This window comes from Pseudophryne corroboree, chromosome 2 (genome assembly GCF_028390025.1).
Source record: "Pseudophryne corroboree isolate aPseCor3 chromosome 2, aPseCor3.hap2, whole genome shotgun sequence".
Classification (NCBI taxonomy): Eukaryota; Metazoa; Chordata; class Amphibia; order Anura; family Myobatrachidae; genus Pseudophryne; species Pseudophryne corroboree.
In genome coordinates this window covers 858,004,606-858,024,910 of record NC_086445.1, presented here as the reverse complement: position 1 = coordinate 858,024,910, position 20,305 = coordinate 858,004,606, and the positions used below count along the sequence as shown (strand labels likewise).

General features: G+C 46.6%; 1 protein-coding gene across 3 annotated transcripts in view; it reads left to right on the top strand.

Annotated features, from left to right (window-relative positions):
- ITGAE (integrin subunit alpha E) overlaps window positions 1–20,305 on the top strand; it is a 343,943-nt gene that overhangs the window by 283,464 nt on the left and 40,174 nt on the right. For all 3 annotated transcript variants that reach the window (XM_063955833.1, XM_063955834.1, XM_063955832.1), the window contains one exon: window positions 12,111–12,167. In XM_063955833.1, coding sequence (XP_063811903.1) covers window positions 12,111–12,167 — 57 coding nt within the window. The remainder of the gene's footprint in view (window positions 1–12,110; window positions 12,168–20,305) is intronic.

Sequence of the window (20,305 nt, the reverse complement as noted above, 5' to 3'; positions counted from 1 at the left end):
TATAACGAGAAGATTCACCTGAACAAAAGGACTCATAGGCCTGCATAATCTGGAGAAGACATCATATACCCATTTGACAAGGGATGTGTTAAGTTTCATTACCTTTTTCTTTTTTTATGCGCCCTGGACACAGATAAATACCAACACTTGCTTCTTCTATCTACCCTGGGAAGTCCTCCGAGGAAATCTCCTGGAAGAAAAATACTGTTTCAAAAGAGAACAGTGAAAAGTATTGCCAATTTTGAGAGATCTCGGCAAGCGTAGCCGAAAAGCAACTGGGTTGACCTTCTTAATGATAAGGAATGGTCCAATAAATTTTGGTCCCAATCTAGCCGAAAGTTGTCGGAGCTTGATGTTGCGATTTGACAACCATACCTTATCTCCCACCTTAAAAGTGCAAGGACGTCGGAGCCTATCAGAAAATTTCTTTTCTCAGAAGGCAGCTTTTCTCAAGGCAAGGTGCACCTTTCTCCAAATTGTTCTGAGATGGGAAATTAAGGTCAACGAGGAGACTGGAGAATGAGGAAAAAAAGAGTTGGCTCTAGGATGAAAGCCAAAGACTGAAAAGAATGGGGACTCCTTGGTGGAAGAATGACAAGAGTTATTATAAGCAAATTCGGCTAACGGAAGAAATTCAAACCAATCATTCTGGAGTTTGGCCGAATACAACCGTAAATACTGTTTTAATGACTGGTTAACTCGTTCGGTTTGTCCGTTAGATTGTGGATGGTACCCAGATGTTAAAGAGAGTTTCATATTTAATGAGGCACAAAAACGTTTCCAGAAACGAGCAATGAATTGCGGACCCCGATCAGAGACAATATCCCTGGGCAACCCATGGAGCCTGAACACATGACGGAGAAACAAGACTGCCAACCCTTGAGCAGAGGGTAATCGGGGAAGAGCAATGAAATGAGCCATCTTACTAAAACGATCTACTACCACCCAAATGACTCGAAATCCGGCTGAAAGAGGAAGGTCCACCAGGAAAACCATGGATATATGTGACCATGGCCTGAGAGGAACGGCTAAAGGTACGAGTTGCCCGATAGGCAATGAACGAGGAACCTTATGCCGTGCACAAACCTGACAGGAATGGACAAATTCCCTTACATCTTTAGAAAGACTAGGCCACCACACCGAGCGAGACACTAACTCCAAGGTCTTAGTGATACCTGGATGACCAGAGACTTTGTTGTCATGAAACTCAGCTAAAACAGTGCCTCTCAGAAATTCAGGGACAAAGAGACGATCAGCAGGAGTCGGTTTAGGAGCCTGCTGTTGAAGCTGGACTAACTGAGTAAATAAATCCTGTGTGAGGCCTGCCCGGATGACAGATGATGGAACTATGGGGGTAGTAGCAGGATGGTTATTGTGAACCGGAAGAAAACAACGTGACAGGGCATCAGCTTTAGTATTTTTGGAACCGGGCCTGAAAGTGATAATAAACCTGAAACGAGTAAAAAACAATGCCCAACGTGCCTGCCGAGCATTAAGCCGTTTAGCTGACTCAATATATTGCAGGTTCTTATGGTCAGTAAACACTGTAATAGTATGCCTAGCTCCCTCCAGCCAATGCCTCCACTCCTCGAAAGCCCATTTAACTGCCAGCAATTCTCGATTACCAATGTCATAGTTGGATTCTGCGGAGGAGAATTTCCTGGACATGAAGGCACAAGGGTGTAATTCCTGAGACTCTGGATCTTCCTGAGATAGGATAGCCCCCACTCCAACCTCTGAGGCATCTACCTCGACTATAAAGGGGAGCTCCGGGTTAGGGTGCCTGAGAACAGGAGCCGAGACAAAGGCCTGCTTTAAGGCCCGAAAGGCAGACTCGGCTGCAGGCGACCAATTGGAAGGGTCCGCTCCTTTTTTAGTCAATGCTACTATAGGAGCGACCAAATCAGAAAAGGTATGAATGAACCGCCTATAATAGTTTGCAAACCCTAAAAAGTGCTGAATTGCTTTTAAATTTGTGGGTTGCGCCCAATTAAGGATGGCCTGGAGTTTTTTCGGTTCCATGAAAAATCCCTGGGGAGAAATAATATACCCCAAGAAGGACACTTCCGTGATGTGAAAATCACATTTCTCTAGTTTTGCGTATAAATGATTCTCCCGTAGTGTTTGAAGAACTAGACGCACATGGGTAATATGTTGTTCCATAGATTCAGAATAAATCAAAATGTCGTCTAAATAAACGACAACGAACTTTCCAAGAAAGTCACGAAGAACATCATTGATGAGGTCTTGAAATACCGCAGGAGCATTTGACAGCCCAAAGGGTATCACTAGGTATTCATAATGACCCGACTGTGTGCTGAAAGCCGTCTTCCACTCATCCCCAGATCTTATTTGGATGAGATTGTAAGCTCCTCTAAGATCGATTTTTGAGAAGATAACGGCAGAGCGTAACTGATCAAAAAGTACTGAAATCAAAAGCAAAGGGTAGGTGTTTTTAACAGAAATTTTATTCAGAGCCCGAAAATCAATACATGGTCTGAGCGACCCATCTTTTTTCTCAACAAAAAAGAATCCTGCACTCAAAGGAGATTTCGAAGGCCTAATGAAGCCTTTTTTCAGGCTTTCCTGGATATAATTATCCATAGCCGTGGTTTCTGGCCCGGAGAGGGCATATAATCTCCCTTTAGGTAAAGTGGCCCCGGGAACTAAATCTATAGCGCAGTCATAGGACCGATGGGGAGGCAGAACGTCCGCATTTCCCTTGGAGAACACATCAGCAAAATCCTGATATTCCAGAGGAATAAGTTCTGGGGTAACTGCCGCAACCCGGACAGGACGGGAAATACACTCCTTAACACAAAAAGGACCCCATTGGGAAATCTCCCCAGACCGCCAATCTATGATGGGATTATGAAAGGCAAGCCAGGGGTGACCCAAAACTACTGGAACTGCCGGACAATGTGTAAGGTAAAATTCTATTTCTTCTGAATGTCGGGCCCCCACTGTCAGCAATACTGGAGGTGTGCGGTGAGTAATAACCCCATTGGAAAGCGGACCCCCATCCAAGCCGTGCATGGTGATACGTCTATCTAAGGGTATCAGTGGAACGCCTAAAGCCTTAGCCCAAGCTAAATCCATAAAATTTCCTGCAGCTCCACTGTCGACGAAGGCCGACACCAACGAACTGAGGCTGCCATAGGAAATCTTTACCGGAACTAATAGAGAATTATTAGAGGAGATTAACTGCAGACCCAAGTGAACCCCCTCACAATTCACTTGGTCAGAGCGTTTCCCGGCTTGTTCGGGCAGTTACGTGCGATATGTCCCTTACCACCACAATACAAACAAAGACCAGAACTTAACCTTCTGGTTCTTTCCTCTGGGGACAGCCGGGAGAGACCCATTTGCATGGGCTCCTCGACGTCCTCATGAAAAGTATATAAACATGGATTAGGCCTAAAAGTTGTTCCTCTTTCAGCCCTCCGCTCTCAGAGACGACGATCAATGTGGACCTCTAACTGAAACAACCACGCTAGGGGCTATAAACTACCTAAAAACTAAACATATGTGCGGCACGCCGCCAAAGGAAAAGAACTACAAAGAAACCACTGTCCACTCCCCTACACGGCACCGCCGAGTTCCGGGGAGGACAGTGAAAGCGGAAACCTCCGCAAATACACCAATTCACAGTAAAGTAAACACTAAACGGCATAGGCCGCAACACGCGGCAGAAGCCACTACTCACGAAACCGGGCGAGAACCCCAGATGACAAACAGGTTCGCAAGGACTAGAAGGATTCCCAGGACCGGCTTCGGACCTCCAAAGTACCAAAGGGCAGGGAGCAAGATCCACCAAACACGGCTGACAGGAACAGAGTTCTGCAAGGCAGGAACAGCATACAAGAAGCTATCACCGGCGGGGCTGCAGTGTGCTGGCTCACATAAAAAGGCCCTGCTGGCCAATAACAGGAGGTCCAGCAGGACCAGCCCCCAGACCCTAATTACTAGTTGCCGACCGTGCAGCTCTCCTGCTGCAGAGCAACCTAATTAACTATTCTTAGCAACGGGGAATGCGGTCCACCTGTGGCGTCCCCGTTGCTATGCACCCGGCGGCCCTGCACGCACAGCGTCCTGCGTTGCCAGGGACCCGGCGGCTATCGTGCGCACGGCGTCCTGGCGTTGCTAGGCGCCGTGCGGGGGACAGGGAAGGAGAGAGGCGCGGCGGCCGTGACCGCTGCTCAGTCAGGGCACGGCCGAAGACCGCCGCGCCTAACACATTCTTCTCCCTCCAAACACAGTGAGTGGAGTTTATACCAAAAACTTTGATTTTGCTCTTATCTGACCACATTACATTCTCCCAATCCTCCTCTGGATCATCCAGATGGTCACTGGCAAACTTTAGACAGGCCTGGACATGTGCTAGCTTAAGCAGGGGTACCTTTCGGGTGCTGCAGGATATCAATCCATGATGATGTAGTGTGTTACTAATGGTAACCTTTGTGACTGTGGTCCCAGCTCTCTTGAGGTCATTGACCAGGTCCCCCCATGTAGTTCTGGGCTGATTCCTCACCATTCTCAAGATCATTGATACCCCACAAGGTTAGATCGTGCATAGAGCCCCAGGTCGAGGGAGATTGTCAGTGATCTTGTATTTCTTCAATTTTTTTAAATAATTGCTTCAACAGTTGATCTCTTCTCACCAAGCCTAGTGTCGAGTAACTCAGCCCAGCCTTGTGCAGCTCTACAATTTTGTCCCTGGTGTCCTTAGCTCTCTGGTCTTGGCCATGGTGGAGAGGTAGCAGTCTGACTGTTTAAGGGTGTGGACAGGTGTCTATTATACAGATAACCAGTTCAAACAGGTGCCATTAATACAGGTAACAAGTGGAGGATAGAAGAGCTTCTTAAAGAAGAAGTAACAGGTCTGTGAGAGCCAGAAATCTTGCTGCTTGGTAGGTATCCAAATATTTATTTTTCACAAGAGTATACAAGTAAATTGTTTAAATATCATACAATGTGATTTCCTGTTTTTTTTTTAAAGATTCTGTCTTTGAACTGTACCTATGATGGAAATTACAGACCTCTCTCTTCTTCTTAAGTGGGTCAACTTGCACAATTAGTGGCTGTCCAAATACTTTTCCCCCCCACTGTATATTGTATATATGTATATCTGTATATATATATATATATATATATATATATATATATTTCTCATACATCCTAGAGGATGCTGGGGATGCTTCAAGAACCATGGGGTATAGACGGGATCCGCAGGAGACATGGGCTTTTTAAGACTTTAAAAGGGGTGTGAGCTGGCTCCTCTCTCTATGCCCCTCCTCCAGACTCCAGTTAGATTCTGTGCCCAGTGAGACTGGATGCACACTGAGGAACTCTCCAGAGTTTCTCAGAAAAAGACTTTATGTTAGGTTTATTATTTTCAGGGAGACATGCTGGCAACAGGCTCCCTGCATCATGGGACTGAGGGGAGAGAAGCAGACCTACTTCTGTGAGTTTCAAGGCTCTGCTTCTTAGGCTACTGGACACCATTAGCTCCAGAGGGTCTGATCGCTAGGTACGCCTAGATGCTCATTCCCGGAGCCGCGCCGTCACCCCCCTTGCAGAGCCAGAAGTCTGAAGAAGGGTGAGTAAATGAAGATCAGAAGACTTCAGTGACGGCAGAAGACTTCAGTGTCTTTGAGGTACCGCGCAGCGGCCGCGCTGCGCGCTATGCTCCCACACACACAGCGGCACTACAGGGTGCAGGGCGCAGGGGGGGTGCCCTGGGCAGCATAATACTTCATAAATACCTGGCAAAAGAGGAATACAGTGCTTTGGCACTATGTCCAGACCCCCGCCAGTATGAAGAATATGAAAATTAGCGGGACTGAAGCGCGCCATTAAGGGGGCATGGCTTAGCCCTCACAGCTCTAATCAGCGCCATTTTCTCTTCACAGAGCTGCAGAGACGCTGGTCCTGACCTCCTACACTGCTGTACAAGTAACAGGGTGCAAACCGGGGGGGGGGGGAGGGGGGGCACAGTATTTTTTTGCTGTTTTATTAGTATAAAAAGCGTTAACAGGGCTGAGGCATTATTTTAATCATTTCAGTACCGGGATAGGCACTGGGGTGTGAGCTGGCAAAACTTCCTCTGTGTTTCTCTAACAGGCATTGCTGTGGGTCTGTCCCCTATAGCCCCAGTGTGGTTGTGGGTGTCGGTACACGTGTGTCGACATGTCTGAGGGTGAGTGCTCTTCCCAGGAGGAGGCTGGAGTGGGGACAGAAAAGACTGTGGGAGTGACCGTGTCGGCATCGCCGACGGCTGATTAGGTAAATATGTTGAGTGTTTTGAATGCAAATGTGGCTCGGTTGAATAAGAGATTAAATAAATCTGAGTCTCAGAACCAGACATGGAGAAAATCCATGGAGGATGCATTGTCGCAAGTTCAGACCCCCTTGGGGTCACAGAAGCGTTAATTTACCCAGATAGCGGATACAGCTACCGACACGGACTCTGATTCCAGTGTCGACTATAGTGATGCCAGATTGAATCCTAAACTGGCTAAGAGCATTCAGTACATGATTGTGGCGATAAAAGACGTATTATATATCACGGAAGACCCTGCTGTTCCTGATACTAGGGTCTGCATGTTTAAGGGAAAGAAACCTGAGGTAACATTTCCTCTCTCTCATGAGCTGAACGCTCTTTTTGAAAAAGCTTGGGAAAATCCTGACAAGAAGTCACAGGTTCCCAAGAGAATTCCGGTGGCATATCCGTGTTCCTCTGGGGACAGGGAAAAGTGGGAGTCAACCACCACGGTGGACAAAGCTCTATTGTGGCTGTCCAAAAAGGTGGCGCTTCCGTCTCCTGACACGGCAGCCCTAGAGGATCCTGCGGATCGTAAGCAGGAAAATACACTAAAATCCATTTATGTCACTACAGGTACGCTGCTCAGGCCTGCCGTTGCATCGGCATGGGTGAGTTGCGCCATTGAAAAGTGAGCAGATAACTTGTCATCTGATATGGATTCCCTGGACAGGGATAGCGTGCTTTTGACACTGGGTCATATCAGGGACGCAGCAGCCTATCTAAAGGAAGCTGCGAGGGATATTGGCCTTTTGGGATCAAGGGCCAATGCCATGGCAGTCTCGGCTAGGAGGGCATTGTGGATTCATCAATGGAATGCTGATGCTGACTCTAAGAAGGCTATGGAGTCTCTGCCGTTTAACGGTAGTGTCTTGTCTGGTGACGGCCTCACTGACCTGGTATCTACGGTTACCGCGGGTAAGTCATCGTTCCTACCTTATGTTCCTGCACAACAAAAGAAAATGCCCCACTATCAGATGCAGTCCTTTTCGGCCCAATAAATACAAAAAAGGACGAGGGTCTTCCTTCCTTGCTACGAGAGGAAGAGGAAGGGAAAAAAGGTCACAGGCTGTGGCAAGTTCCCAAGAGCAGTAGTCCTCCCCGGCTTCTACCAAATCCACCGCATGATGCTGGGGATCCTCTGCGGGAGTTCGCACCGGTGGGGGCACATCTACAACTCTTCAGTCAGGTCTGGGTTCACTCGGCCCTGGATCCTTCGGTATTAGAAATAGTAGCCCAAGGGTACAAACTGGAGTTTCAAGACGTGCCCCCTCACCGATTTTTAAAATCGGCCTTGCCAGCTTCTCTTCCAGAAAGGGAGGAAGTATGTGATGCAATACTAAAGCTGTGTCAAAATCAAGTCATTGTTACGGTACCCCGTCACAACAGGGGGAAGGCTTTTATTCGAGCCTGTTCGTGGTCCCGAAGCCGGATGGCTCAGTCAGACCGATTCTGAACCTAAAATCCCTCAACTTCTATCTAAAAAAAATTCAAATTCAAGATGGAATCTCTCCGAGCAGTGATCTCCAGTCTGGAGGAGGGGGATTTTATGGTGTCGGTCGACATAAAGGATGCCTACTTGCACGTCCCCATATATCCTCCACATCAGACTTATCTGAGGTTTGCTGTCCAGGATTGTCATTACCAATTTCAGACGTTGCCGTTTGGTCTGTCCACGGCTCCGAGGATTTTCACCAAGGTTATGGCGGAAATGATGGTTATCCTGCGCAAGCAGGGAATCACAGTTATCCCATACTTGGACGATCTCCTGATAAAGGCGAGATCCAAGGAGCAATTACTGAACAACGTTACGCTCTCCCTGACAATTCTGCAACAACATGGTTGGCTCCTAAACTTGCTAAAATCACAGTTGGTTCCAACAACGCGGCTGTCGTTCTTGGGTATGATTCTGGATACAGAATTACAGAGAGTTTTTCTTCCAGTGGAAAAGGCTCTGGAAATACAGAACATGGTAAAACAGATTCTGAAACCAGCAAGAGTGTCGATTCTTCAATGCACTCGGTTACTCGGGAAGATGGTGGCGGCCTACGAGGCCATTCAGTTTGGCAGGTTCCATGCCAGGGTGTTTCAGGGGGACCTGTTGGACAAGTGGTCCGGGTCTCACCTCCACATGCACCGGAAAATAATCCTGTCTTCCAGGACCAGAATCTCTCTCCTGTGGTGGCTGCACAGTTCTCACCTCCTAGAGGGACGCAGGTTCGGGATCCAGGATTGGATCCTGGTGACCATGGATGCAAGTCTCCGAGGCTGGGGAGCAGTCACACAGGGGGAAAATTTCCAGGGAAAATGTTCAAGCCAGGAAGCTTGTCTGCACATAAACATTCTGGAATTAAGGGCCATTTACAACGGCCTTCGGCAAGCGGAACTTCTTCGCGGTCTGCCCGTCTTGATTCAGTCAGACAACGTAACAGCAGTGGCGTACATAAACCGCCAGGGCGGAACAAAGAGCAGAGCGGCGATGGTGGAGGCCACAAAAGTTCTTCGCTGGGCGGAGAAACATGCAAGCGCTTTGTCAGCAGTCTGCATTCCAGGAGTGGACAACTGGGAAGCAGACTTCCTCAGCAGACACGATCTCCATCCAGGGGAGTGGGGTCTTCATCAAGAGGTCTTTGCAGAAGTGACAAGTCGTTTGGGAATTCCTCAAATAGACATGATGGCATCTCGCCTCAACAAGAAGCTTCAGAGATATTGTTCCAGGTTGAGGGACCCTCAAGCCATAGCGGTGGACGCCCTGGTGACACCGTGGGTGTTTCAGTCAGTCTATGTGTTCCCTCCACTCCCACTCTTTCCAAGGGTGATAAAGATCATAAGAAGAACAAAGGTTCAGGCGATCCTCATTGTTCTGGACTGGCCAAGGAGGGCTTGGTATCCAGATCTTCAAGAACTACTCATAGAAGATCCTTGGCCTCTTCCTCTACAGGAGGACCTGTTACAGCAAGGACCGTGCGTGTATCAAGACTTACCGCGGTTGAATGCCAAATCCTAGCCCGAAAGGGTATTCCCAGTGAAGTCATTCCCACACTACTTCAGGCTAGAAAAGAAGTAACGGCGAAGCATTACCACCGTATTTGGAGAAAATATGTGTCTTGGTGTGAATCCAAGAAGGCTCCTACGGAAGAATTTCAGCTGGGGCGTTTGCTCCATTTTTTGCAAGCAGGTGTGGATGCGGGCCTAAAGTTAGGCTCTATTAAAGTACAAATTTCGGCCTTATCTATTTTCTTTCAGAAAGAATTGGCCTCCCTTCCAGAAGTTCAGACCTTCGTGAAGGGCGTGCTGCACATCCAACCTCCCTTTGAGACCCCAGTGGCACCATGGGATCTTAATGTGGTGTTGCAGTTCCTGCGATCTCATTGGTTTGAACCTTTGCGTAAGGTTGAGTTGAAATTCCTTACTTGGAAAGTAGTCAAGCTGTTGGCCTTGGCATCCGCAAAGGGGGGTGTCTGAATTGGTGGCTTTGTCTCACAAAAGCCCCTATTTAATCTTCCATGCAGATAGAGCGGAGTTGAGAACTCGTCAGCAATTTCTGCCAAAAGTGGTTTCATCGTTTCACGTAAACCAGCCTATTGTGGTGCCAGTGGCTACTGACGCCTTGGCGGAATCGAAGTCTCTCGATGTGGTCAGAGCTCTGAAAATCTATGTCGCCAGAACGGCTCAGATTAGGAAAATGGAGGAACTGTTTGTCCTGTGGGCTCCCAACAAGATTGGGGCTCCTGCTTCCAAGCAGACTATTGCACGCTGGATCTGTAATACGATTCAGCAGGCTAATTCTACAGCAGAAATCGGTGAAGGCCCATTCTACCAGAAAGGTGGGCTCATCATGGGTGGCTGCCCGAGGGGTCTCGGCATTACAGCTTTGCCGAGCTGCTACTTGGTCGGGATCAAACACCTTTGCGAAGTTTTACAAGTTTGATACCCTGGCTGAGGAGGACCTCTTGTTTGGTCAATCGGTGCTGCAGAGTCATCCGCACTCTCCCGCCCATTCTAGAGCTTTGGTATAAACCCCATGGTTCTTGAAGCATCCCCAGCATCCTCTAGGATGTATGAGAAAATAGGATTTTAATACCTACCGGTAAATCCTTTTCTCTTAGTCCGTAGAGGATGCTGGGCGCCCGTCCCAGTGCGGGCTGTATCTTCAGTTATTGGTTATGGTTACACACAGGTTGTGTTGAGTTCAGTTAGTCTGTGGCTGATGTTAGTCATGCCGTTGCATGCGTTGTTGGTGAATGCCATGTTGTACGGCGTGTTTGAGGTGTGAGCTGGTATGTATCTCACCTTAGTTTTAAAAATTAAATAAATCCTTTTCCTCGAAATGTCCATCTCCCTGGGCACAGTTCCTATAACTGGAGTCTGGAGGAGGGGCATAGAGGGAGGAGCCAGTTCACACCCCTTTTAAAGTCTTAAAGTGCCCATGTCTCCTGCAGATCCCGTCTATACCCCATGGTTCTTGAAGCATCCCCAGCATCCTCTACGGACTAAGAGAAAAGGATTTACCGGTAGGTATTAAAATCCTATTATATATACACAGAGAGGAGGATGCCCGTGTGCAGACTCGATCAGGGCCCCCTCCTCTGACTCTTGCCAGCAGCATAATCCCTGTTCACAGCAGACCTTGCTACGCACAGGTCTCCGGGAAAATGGCGCTGGTATGCCAGTGCAACTTCCTTAATAGTGGAGTGATTATATAATTATTATTATATTATTATTTTGCCTCTTCAGCACTTGTACTTGGCAAGTGCTAAGGAATACACCAGAATACACAGCCTCTATATTGTAACAGCATATTAATTATTATTATTATTATTACTATTACTATTATCATTTATTTATATGGCGCCACAAGGGATCTGCAGCGCCCAGTTGCAGAGTACATAAACAAGTAAGCAAAACAAGAAAACAGTGACTTACAGCTTAAGACAATATATGGCAAGTACAGGGTATATAAACATAGCTGATTCAGCAGACAACACTGAAATAAGTATTAGGGTGGCAGAAAACCGAGGGATTTGGTGCTGTCGAAGGGAATATGGAATAGAAGATAGTTTAGATAAGAGAAGAAAAAGAATATCAGGGAAGAGGGCCCTGATTGTGAAACTTTTCATTCTAAAGCATACATAATGGCCCTCATTCCGAGTTGTTCGCTCGGTATTTTTCATCGCATCGCAGTGAAAATCCGCTTAGTACGCATGCGCAATGTTCGCACTGCGACTGCGCCAAGTAACTTTACTATGATGAAAGTATTTTTACTCACGGCTTTTTCTTCGCTCCGGCGATCGTAATGTGATTGACAGGAAATGGGTGTTACTGGGCGGAAACACGGCGTTTCAGGGGCGTGTGGCTGAAAACGCTACCGTTTCCGGAAAAAACGCAGGAGTGGCCGGGGAAACGGTGGGAGTGCCTGGGCGAACGCTGGGTGTGTTTGTGACGTCAACCAGGAACGACAAGCACTGAAATGATCGCACAGGCAGAGTAAGTCTGGAGCTACTCTGAAACTGCTAAGTAGTTAGTAGTTAGTAATCGCAATATTGCGAATACATCGGTCGCAATTTTAAGAAGCTAAGATTCACTCCCAGTAGGCGGCGGCTTAGCGTGTGTAACTCTGCTAAAATCGCCTTGCGACCGATCAACTCGGAATGAGGGCCAATGTATCTCTCTCTTCTTTAGTTATATGTCTAAAACAAAATATAGTATCTCATCTTTCACGTCTTCTGTTTTACATGTTATTTTTTCTGTGTACAATGCCTCAATTAATTCATTTATTTGTTTTTAGGACACAAGTCAATGTAAAAATGAAACAAAATCCTGTGGAAATGCACTTATAACCAAAGTGAGTTTTACATTCCCATATGGACATCAATACTCCCGCATTTGTGATAATAATATCCTGGGGCACAGCTGATGATCAAACTAAAAACATCAAAATATTTATATACCAAAAAATAAAAAATAAATCACTGTGTTAAAAAAGGCTTTCATTGGGGAGAGAATTGAGGATTAATTGTGACAAAAATAAACACAATACAATGTTAAAGGCAACACTTCAGAGATCACTACTTAAGATACGTTTAAAAGGAATACTGTGTCCTTAAATTACTCAACAAATACATTTACCAGGACTCAATACATTATGAACATTATTCAATGACTAATCAATAAGTAGTTGGATTTCAAATTCAAACTATGACATTAAAGTATTCTTCTAATATTATAATAACTGTATTAGCTGGATTTTCATTATAAAAGATGTCATACTCTTCTTGGGCTGTGTTGGGATGAGACCCTTAGGGGCCATCTTGTCCCCGAGTCTTTTCATGCTTTCTCCTTTTGGGGAAAGCTGAATAATCTATTCCCCGGAGGAAGCTTTGTACAGCCCTGGGGAAAAGAGGCAACCCTGAGCCTTGTGGTGGATGGAAGGGGGGGACTGAAAATTGTATTTTCCCAATGTTGGGCCTTTTGGCTATGGGGGGATGAAAAGCAATGGGGCTCTTCTCCATATAAAAGAGGGTGCAAATTTATAGTTTGCAGGATGTTGCTGAACATCCTAGCACCGACCCTGTCTGTCAGCCTTCTTTTTTATTTCAGCTACTTGTCAGCTTTCCTTTTTCTCTCCAGCTAAACCCTGTCAGTTGTCTTTATTTCTTTCCTTCTAAATCACGTTAGTTCTCTTTTCTCCAGATGAATCCAATCATCTCCCACTCCATCTTCAACTGCTACTCTACTGATAATCAGATGTTAAAATGGCAACTCAGCAGCAAAGTTTAAAACTTTACTATATAACTATAGTGAACAATACTGTATATAAGTTAAACACCTGAATTATCAAGCAAATTAACATCAAATACTGTTGAACTTGCAAGACATTCTGTAGGAAGCTTGATCCTAGAAATAAGGGAAATGTGTCATCCTTTATGCAATTTATATGTACTGTTCTAGTTTATTTCTAAATAAGTAATGATTGTAAATTATAAGAAGTCAAATAATCTGTTTCATTCTACATAAAAATTCTGACTACTGATGAATACATTTTCTCATACGTCCTAGAGGATGCTGGAGACACCAATAGAACCATGGGGTATAGACGGGATCCGCAGGAGACATGGGCACTTAAAGACTTTGAAAGGGGTGTGAACTGGCTCCTCCCTCTATGCCCCTCCTCCAGACTCCAGTTTTAGAATTGTGCCCAGTGAGACTGGACGCACTAAGGGGAGCTCTACTGAGTTTCTCTGTAAAGACTTTTTGTTAGGTTTTGTATTTTCAGGGAGGCTGCTGGCAACAGTCTCCCTGCTTTGTGGGACTTAGGGGAGAGAAGTATGACCCACTTCCAGTGAGTTCAAGGGCTTTGCTTCTGGCTACAGGACACCATTAGCTCCTGAGGGTTTGATCGCTGGGAACGCTCAGATGCTCGCTCCCACAGCCTGCCGTCACCCCCTTTCAGAGCCAGAAGTCATAAGATAGGTGAGTAACCGAAGAAAAGAAGACTTCTCTTCAGTTATGGCATTTGCAGAGGGCCAAGCTCCCACTCACACAGCACTGCAGGGTGCAGGGCGCGGGGGAGGGGAGGGGGCGCCCTGGGCAGCTGAAAACACTCCTCATAAGCACACTGGCAAGAGGGGACATTAGTGCCGTGGCACTGTCCCACCCCCGCCAGTATAAATATTGAAAAAAGCGGGACAGAAGCGCGCCATTACGGGGGCGGAGCTTCTTACTCACAGCTCACGGCGCTATTTCCTGCCCACAAGCTGCAGAGACGCTGGTCCTCCACACACACTGACACGTACAGGGGTGCAAAACGTCGGGGGAGGCATATAATTGGTGCAATATATATATATATATATATATATACAAAACTGGTGTGGTCGGCACTCCCAATATTTAAACAGCTGCCCTGGTGCCTTCCTACTGTAAAATGCATAAAGATGAGGTTCTCCTAGAGAGGGGTATTCCTCAACCCACTCTCAATCCTGAAAGAACAGGCGGCACTCCGAGGACTTGATAACAAAACGAGTATTAAGCAAAGTGGTCAAACAAATGGCATAGCTGCGCCAACGTTTCAGCGCCGCGCAGTGTGCTTTTGTCAAGGCTGTATGCAAGTGACACATACATACATATACAGTGGGGATCGAAAGTTTGGGCACCCCAGGCAAAAATTTATTTTAATGTGCAAAAAGTTGCCAAGGAAAGATGGAAAAATCTCCAAAAGCCATCAAATTACAGATTAGACATTCTTATAACATGTCAAAAAAGTTTGATTTTATTTCCATCATTTACACTATCAAAATAACAGAAACAAAAAATGGCATCTGGAAAAGTTTGGGCACCCTGCAGAGTTAATACCTTGTACTGCCCTGTTTGGACAGCTAAGACCTGGCAGTGTCATGGATTGTTCTCAATCATCGTCTGGAAAGAACAGGTGATGTCAATCTCAAAGGTTTTAAAAGCCCAGACTCATCTGACCTTGCTCCAACAATCAGCACCATGGGTTCCTCCTTGCAGTTGTGTAGAACACTGAAACTGAGAATAGTTGACGCTCACAAAACAGGAGAAGGCTATAAGAAGATAGCAAAGCGTTATCAGATGCCCATATCCTCTGTTCAGAATGTAATTAAGAAATGGCAGTCATCAGGAACAGTGGAAGTTAAAGCAAGACAGAACAGCTCGCAGGGTTGTGAGAAAAGCGAATCAAAATCCACGTTTGACTGCACGGTCCCTCCAGGAAGATCTGGTAGACACTGGAGTTGTGGTACACTATTCCACTATAAAGAGATACTTGTACAAATATGGTCTTCATGGAAGAGTCATCAGAAGAAAACCTCTTCTACGTCCTCACCACAAAAATCAGCATTTGAAGTTTGCAAATGAACATATAGACAAGCCTGATGCATTTTGGAATAAAGTTCTGTGGACCGATGAGGTTAAAATAGAACTTTTTGGCCGGAATAAGCAAAGGTACGTTTGGAGAAGGAAGGGCACAGAATTTAATTAAAAGAACCTCTGTCCAACTGTTAAGCATGGGGGTGGATCAATCATGCTTTGGGGTTGTATTGCAGCCAGTGGCACAGGGATAACTTCACGAGGAGAAGGAAAAATGGATTCAATAAGATTCCAGCAAATTTTGGACGCTAACTTGATGCCATCTGTGAAAAAGCTGAAGTTAAAGAGAGGCTGGCTTCTACAAATGGATAATGATCCTAAACACACCTCAATATCCACGGTGGATTACATCAAGAGGCGTAAACTGAAGGTTTTGCCATGGCCTTTACAATCTCCTGCCCTTAACATAATTGAAAATCTATAGATAGACCTTAAAAGAGCAGTGCGTCACAGACAGCCTAGGAATCTCAAAGAACTGGAAGACTTTTGTAAGGAAGAATGGGCGAAGATACCTCAAACAAGAATTGAAAGACTCTTGGCTGGCTACAAAAACCGTTTACAAGCTGTGATACTTGCCAAAGGGGGCAGTACAAGTTATTAACTCTGCCCGGTGCCCAAACTTTTGCAGACGCCATTTTTTGTTTTCTGTTCTTTTGAAAGTGTAAATGATGGAAATAAAATCAAACTTTTTTTGACATGTTATAAGAATGTCTAATCTGTAATTTGATGCCTTTTGGAGATTTTTCCATCTTTCCTTGACTTCTTTTTGCACATTAAAATGAATTTTTGCCTGGGGTGCCCAAACTTTCGATCCCCACTGTATGTGATAAAAGCGCTATAGGTCTGTGGCATTGTCTTGGCAATTTCAGACCCGTTTTTTCAGCGCAGGGTTGAGAGCTGGCAAATCCCCTCTGTGTCTCTCTGACAGACTTTACTGTGGGTCTGTCCCCTATATGCCCAGGGCCGGCTCTACCATTAGGCAGCTTTAGGCAGCTGCCTAGGGGCGCCAGCCACTGAGGGGCACCACTGAATTCATCTAGCAAAAAACTGAAGGATGTCTCTGTATGCGGGTTACTTATACCCCTTTCACATCGCACAAATAACCTGGTATCGACACGGCATATTGCCGTGTCGAAACGGGTCAGTGTGCGATGTGAAAGCGCCTTTGCCGAATTAGCGGGTCGCCTGACCCGGTAATTCAACCCGGTTAAAAAGAAGGGTTATTACCGGGTTGAATACCGGGTCAGGTGCAGTGTGAATGGGAGCCGTTTCGATGCGATACGGCTCCCATTCACAGCATAGGGAGATGCGGCGCAGGAGATGAGCTCATCTCCCAGCGCCGCCTCCACCCCCGCCCCTGCTGCTGCTGCGCCCCCTGCTGCTATGGCAACCGACCCGGTATATTGCTGGGTCGGAAAGCCAGCAGAGGAGAGCAAATGCCGGATCCCACCAGGTAAGGACACGTTTCTCTTACCAGGTAGGATCCGGCATTTGCGATCTGAAAGCAGCATTAGTAACAAACTTACAGATGGCGGGATGGAACACAATAAGGAGCATACATATATATGTATGTATACACATACAATTAAAGGGGTGTAGGTGGCATACCAGTGGACAGGATGTTGCATTCAGAATCCAGACAGCCAGCATCCTGAATGTTAGTATGACGGTGAGGGTTAGGCTGGGGGAGGGAGGGTTAGGCTAAGGGGTAAGGTTAATTAATTTCATTCACATTTTGGTATTATGGTGGTCAGAATGCTGCTGTCTCTATTGTGGCCGGTGGCATCCCGTACCCAACCCCAATTAAATATCCCCACCAGACCCCATATACAGTATTATAAAGAGTATATAAAGAATAGACGGCACTCAAGGACTTTTTAAGTGAAAGTATATTATGAACAAAGTCACAAAAACTTTAAAAGTCCTTGAGCGTTGTCCCTTTTCTCTGTATATGTATAATGATGCAATTCACCCCAGCCCACCTAGTGGCCACCTGCATCTCCCCTCCAAGAGGTGTGTGTGTGGGGGGGGGGGGGGGTTTGCAGGTTAGGGGGCACTAGGCTGAAGATTTGCCTAGGGTGCAGCGAGACCTTGCACCGGCCATGTATATGCCCAGTGTGTCTGTGGGTGTTTGGTGCACGAGTGTTGACATGTCTGAGGCTGAAGGCTCTTCCCAGGAGGAGGCTGTTTTAGGGACACAGACGGCTGCGGGGGTGACCCTGTCGGCACCGCCGACACCTGATTGGGTAAATGTGTTGAACGCCTTGAATGCTAATGTGGCTTTTATTAGTAAGAGGTTAGATAAGTCTGAGTCGCAGACCCAGGCATGGAAGAAATCTGTGGAAGATATGTTATTCCAATGTCAGGTCCCATCAGGGTCACAAAAACGTACGTTGGCCCAATTGGCAGACACTGATACCGACACGGACACTGATTCCAGTGTCGACTATAGCGATTCCAGGTTAGACCCAAAATTGGCAAAGAGCATTCAGTACATGTTTGTGGCGGTTAAAGATGTGTTACATATCACTGAGGACCCAGCTATCCCTGATAAAAGGGTCTGTATGTATAAAGAAAGGAAACCTGAGATAACGTTTTCTCCCTCTCATGAACTGAACACGCTATTTAAAAAAGTTTGGGAAGGTCCTGACAGAAAGTTTCAGTTTCCCAAAAGAATTATGGCAGCTTATCCGTTTCCCTCGGCGGATAGGGAAAAGTGGGAGTCACCCCCCACCGTGGACAAGGCCCTGTCACGTTTGTCTAAAAAGTTGGCTCTCCCGTCACCTGACACGGCGGCCCTTAAGGATCCTGCAGATCGTAAACAAGAAACTATGTTGAAGTCCATTTATGTGACCACGGGTACACTACTCCGACCTGTCATTGCATCTGCGTGGGTAAGTAGTGCTATCGCAAAGTGGGCAGATAACTTGTCATCTGATATAGATACCCTAGATAGGGATAGCATCCTCTTGACGCTGGATTATATCAAGGACGCGGCAGCATACCTTAAGGAAGCTGCGAGAGATATTGGTCTTTTGGGATCAAAGGCCAATGCCATGGCTGTCTCAGCTAGGCGTGCGTTGTGGATTCACCAATGGAATGCTGATGCTGACTCCAAGAAAGGTATGGAATCTCTACCATATAAAGGTAAGGCCTTATTTGGAGACGGCCTTGATGATTTGGTGTCTACGGCTACCGCAGGTAAGTCATCCTTTTTACCTTATGTTCCTCCACAACAAAAGAAAACGCACCATTATCAGATGCAGTCCTTTCGGCCCAATAAATTCAGAAAGGGCCGGGGTTCTTCCTTCCTTGCTACTAGAGGAAGGGGAAGAGGTAAACGATCTACAGCCTTGTCAGGCTCTCAGGAGCTGAAGTCCTCCCAGGCTTCTACGAATTCCACCGCATAACGTTGGGGCTCCTATGCGGGAGTCCGCACCGGTGGGGGCCCGTCTAAAACTATTCAGTCAGTTTTGGGTTCGTTCGAACCTAGACCCTTGGATTTTACAAATAGTATCCCAAGGGTACAAGCTGGAGTTTCAAGACGTCCCCCCTCGCCGTTTTTTCAAATCGGCCTTACCAGCTTCTCTTCCCGACAAGGAGGTAGTTTGCGACGCAATACGAAAATTGTGTCAAAATCAAGTTATCATCAAGGTTCTCCAGTCACAACAAGGAGAAGGTTTTTATTCGAGCCTGTTTGTGGTTCCAAAGATGGACGGCTCGGTCAGACCAATCCTAAACCTGAAATCCCTGAATTTCTACCTAAAGAGATTCAAATTCAAGATGGAGTCTCTCAGAGCAGTGATCTCCAGTCTGGAGGAGGGGGATTTTATGGTGTCGGTGGACATAAAAGATGCCTACTTATATGTTCCCATTTATCCTCCACATCAGGCCTACCTGACATTTGCGATTCAGGATTGTCATTACCATTTTCAAACGTTGCCATTTGGTCTATCCACGGCTCCGAGAATTTTCACCAAAGTAATGGCGGAGATGATGGTTCTCCTTCGCAAGCAAGGAGTCACAATTATTCCATACTTGGACGATCTCCTGATAAAGGCGAGATCCAGAGACCAGTTGGTCCAAAACGTTGCACTCTCCATGACAGTTCTTCAACAACATGGTTGGCTCCTAAACTTGCCAAAATCACAGTTGATTCCGACGACGCGGTTGTCATTTTTGGGAATGATATTGGACACAGAACTACAGAGAGTCTTTCTTCCTGTGGAAAAAGCTCTGGAACTTCAGAGTCTGGTCAAACAAATTCTGAAACCAGCAAGAGTGTCAATCCATCAATGCATTCGGTTGCTGGGAAAGATGGTTGCGGCCTACGAGGCCATTCAGTTTGGTTCCATGCCAGAGTGTTCCAGTGGGACCTGTTGGACAAGTGGTCCGGGTCCCATCTACACATGCACCAGAGGATAATCCTGTCTTCCAAGACCAGGGTATCATTCCTATGGTGGCTGCACAGCTCTCACCTCCTAGAGGGGCGCAGGTTCGGGATACAGGACTGGATCCTAGTGGCCACGGATGTAAGCCTCCGAGGCTGGGGGGCAGTCACAATGGGAGAAAACTTCCAAGGAAGATGGTCAAGTCAGGAAACTTGTCTCCACATAAACGTTCAGGAGTTAAGGGCTATTTACAACGGCCTTCTGCAAGCGGAACATCTTCTTCGAGATCTACCCTTACTGATCCAGTCGGAAAATGTAACAGCAGTAGCGTACATAAACCGTCAGGGCGGAACGAAAAGCAGAGCGGCGATGGCAGAAGCCACAAGGATTTTCGGCAGGGTGGAAAAGCATACAAGCGCTCTGTCAGCAATCTTCATTCCAGGAGTGGACAACTGGGAAGCAGACTTCCTCAGCAGACACAATCTCCATCCAGGAGAGTGGGGCCTCCACCAAGAAGTCTTCGCAGAGGTGACAAGTCGTTGGGGAGTTCCTCAAGTAGACATGATGGCATCTCGTCTCAACAAGAAGCTTCAGAGATATTGTTCCAGGTCAAGGGACCTTCAAGTGATTGCAGTGGATGCTCTCGTGACACCGTGGGTGTTTCAGTCGGTGTATGTATTCCCTCCACTTCCTCTCATTCCAA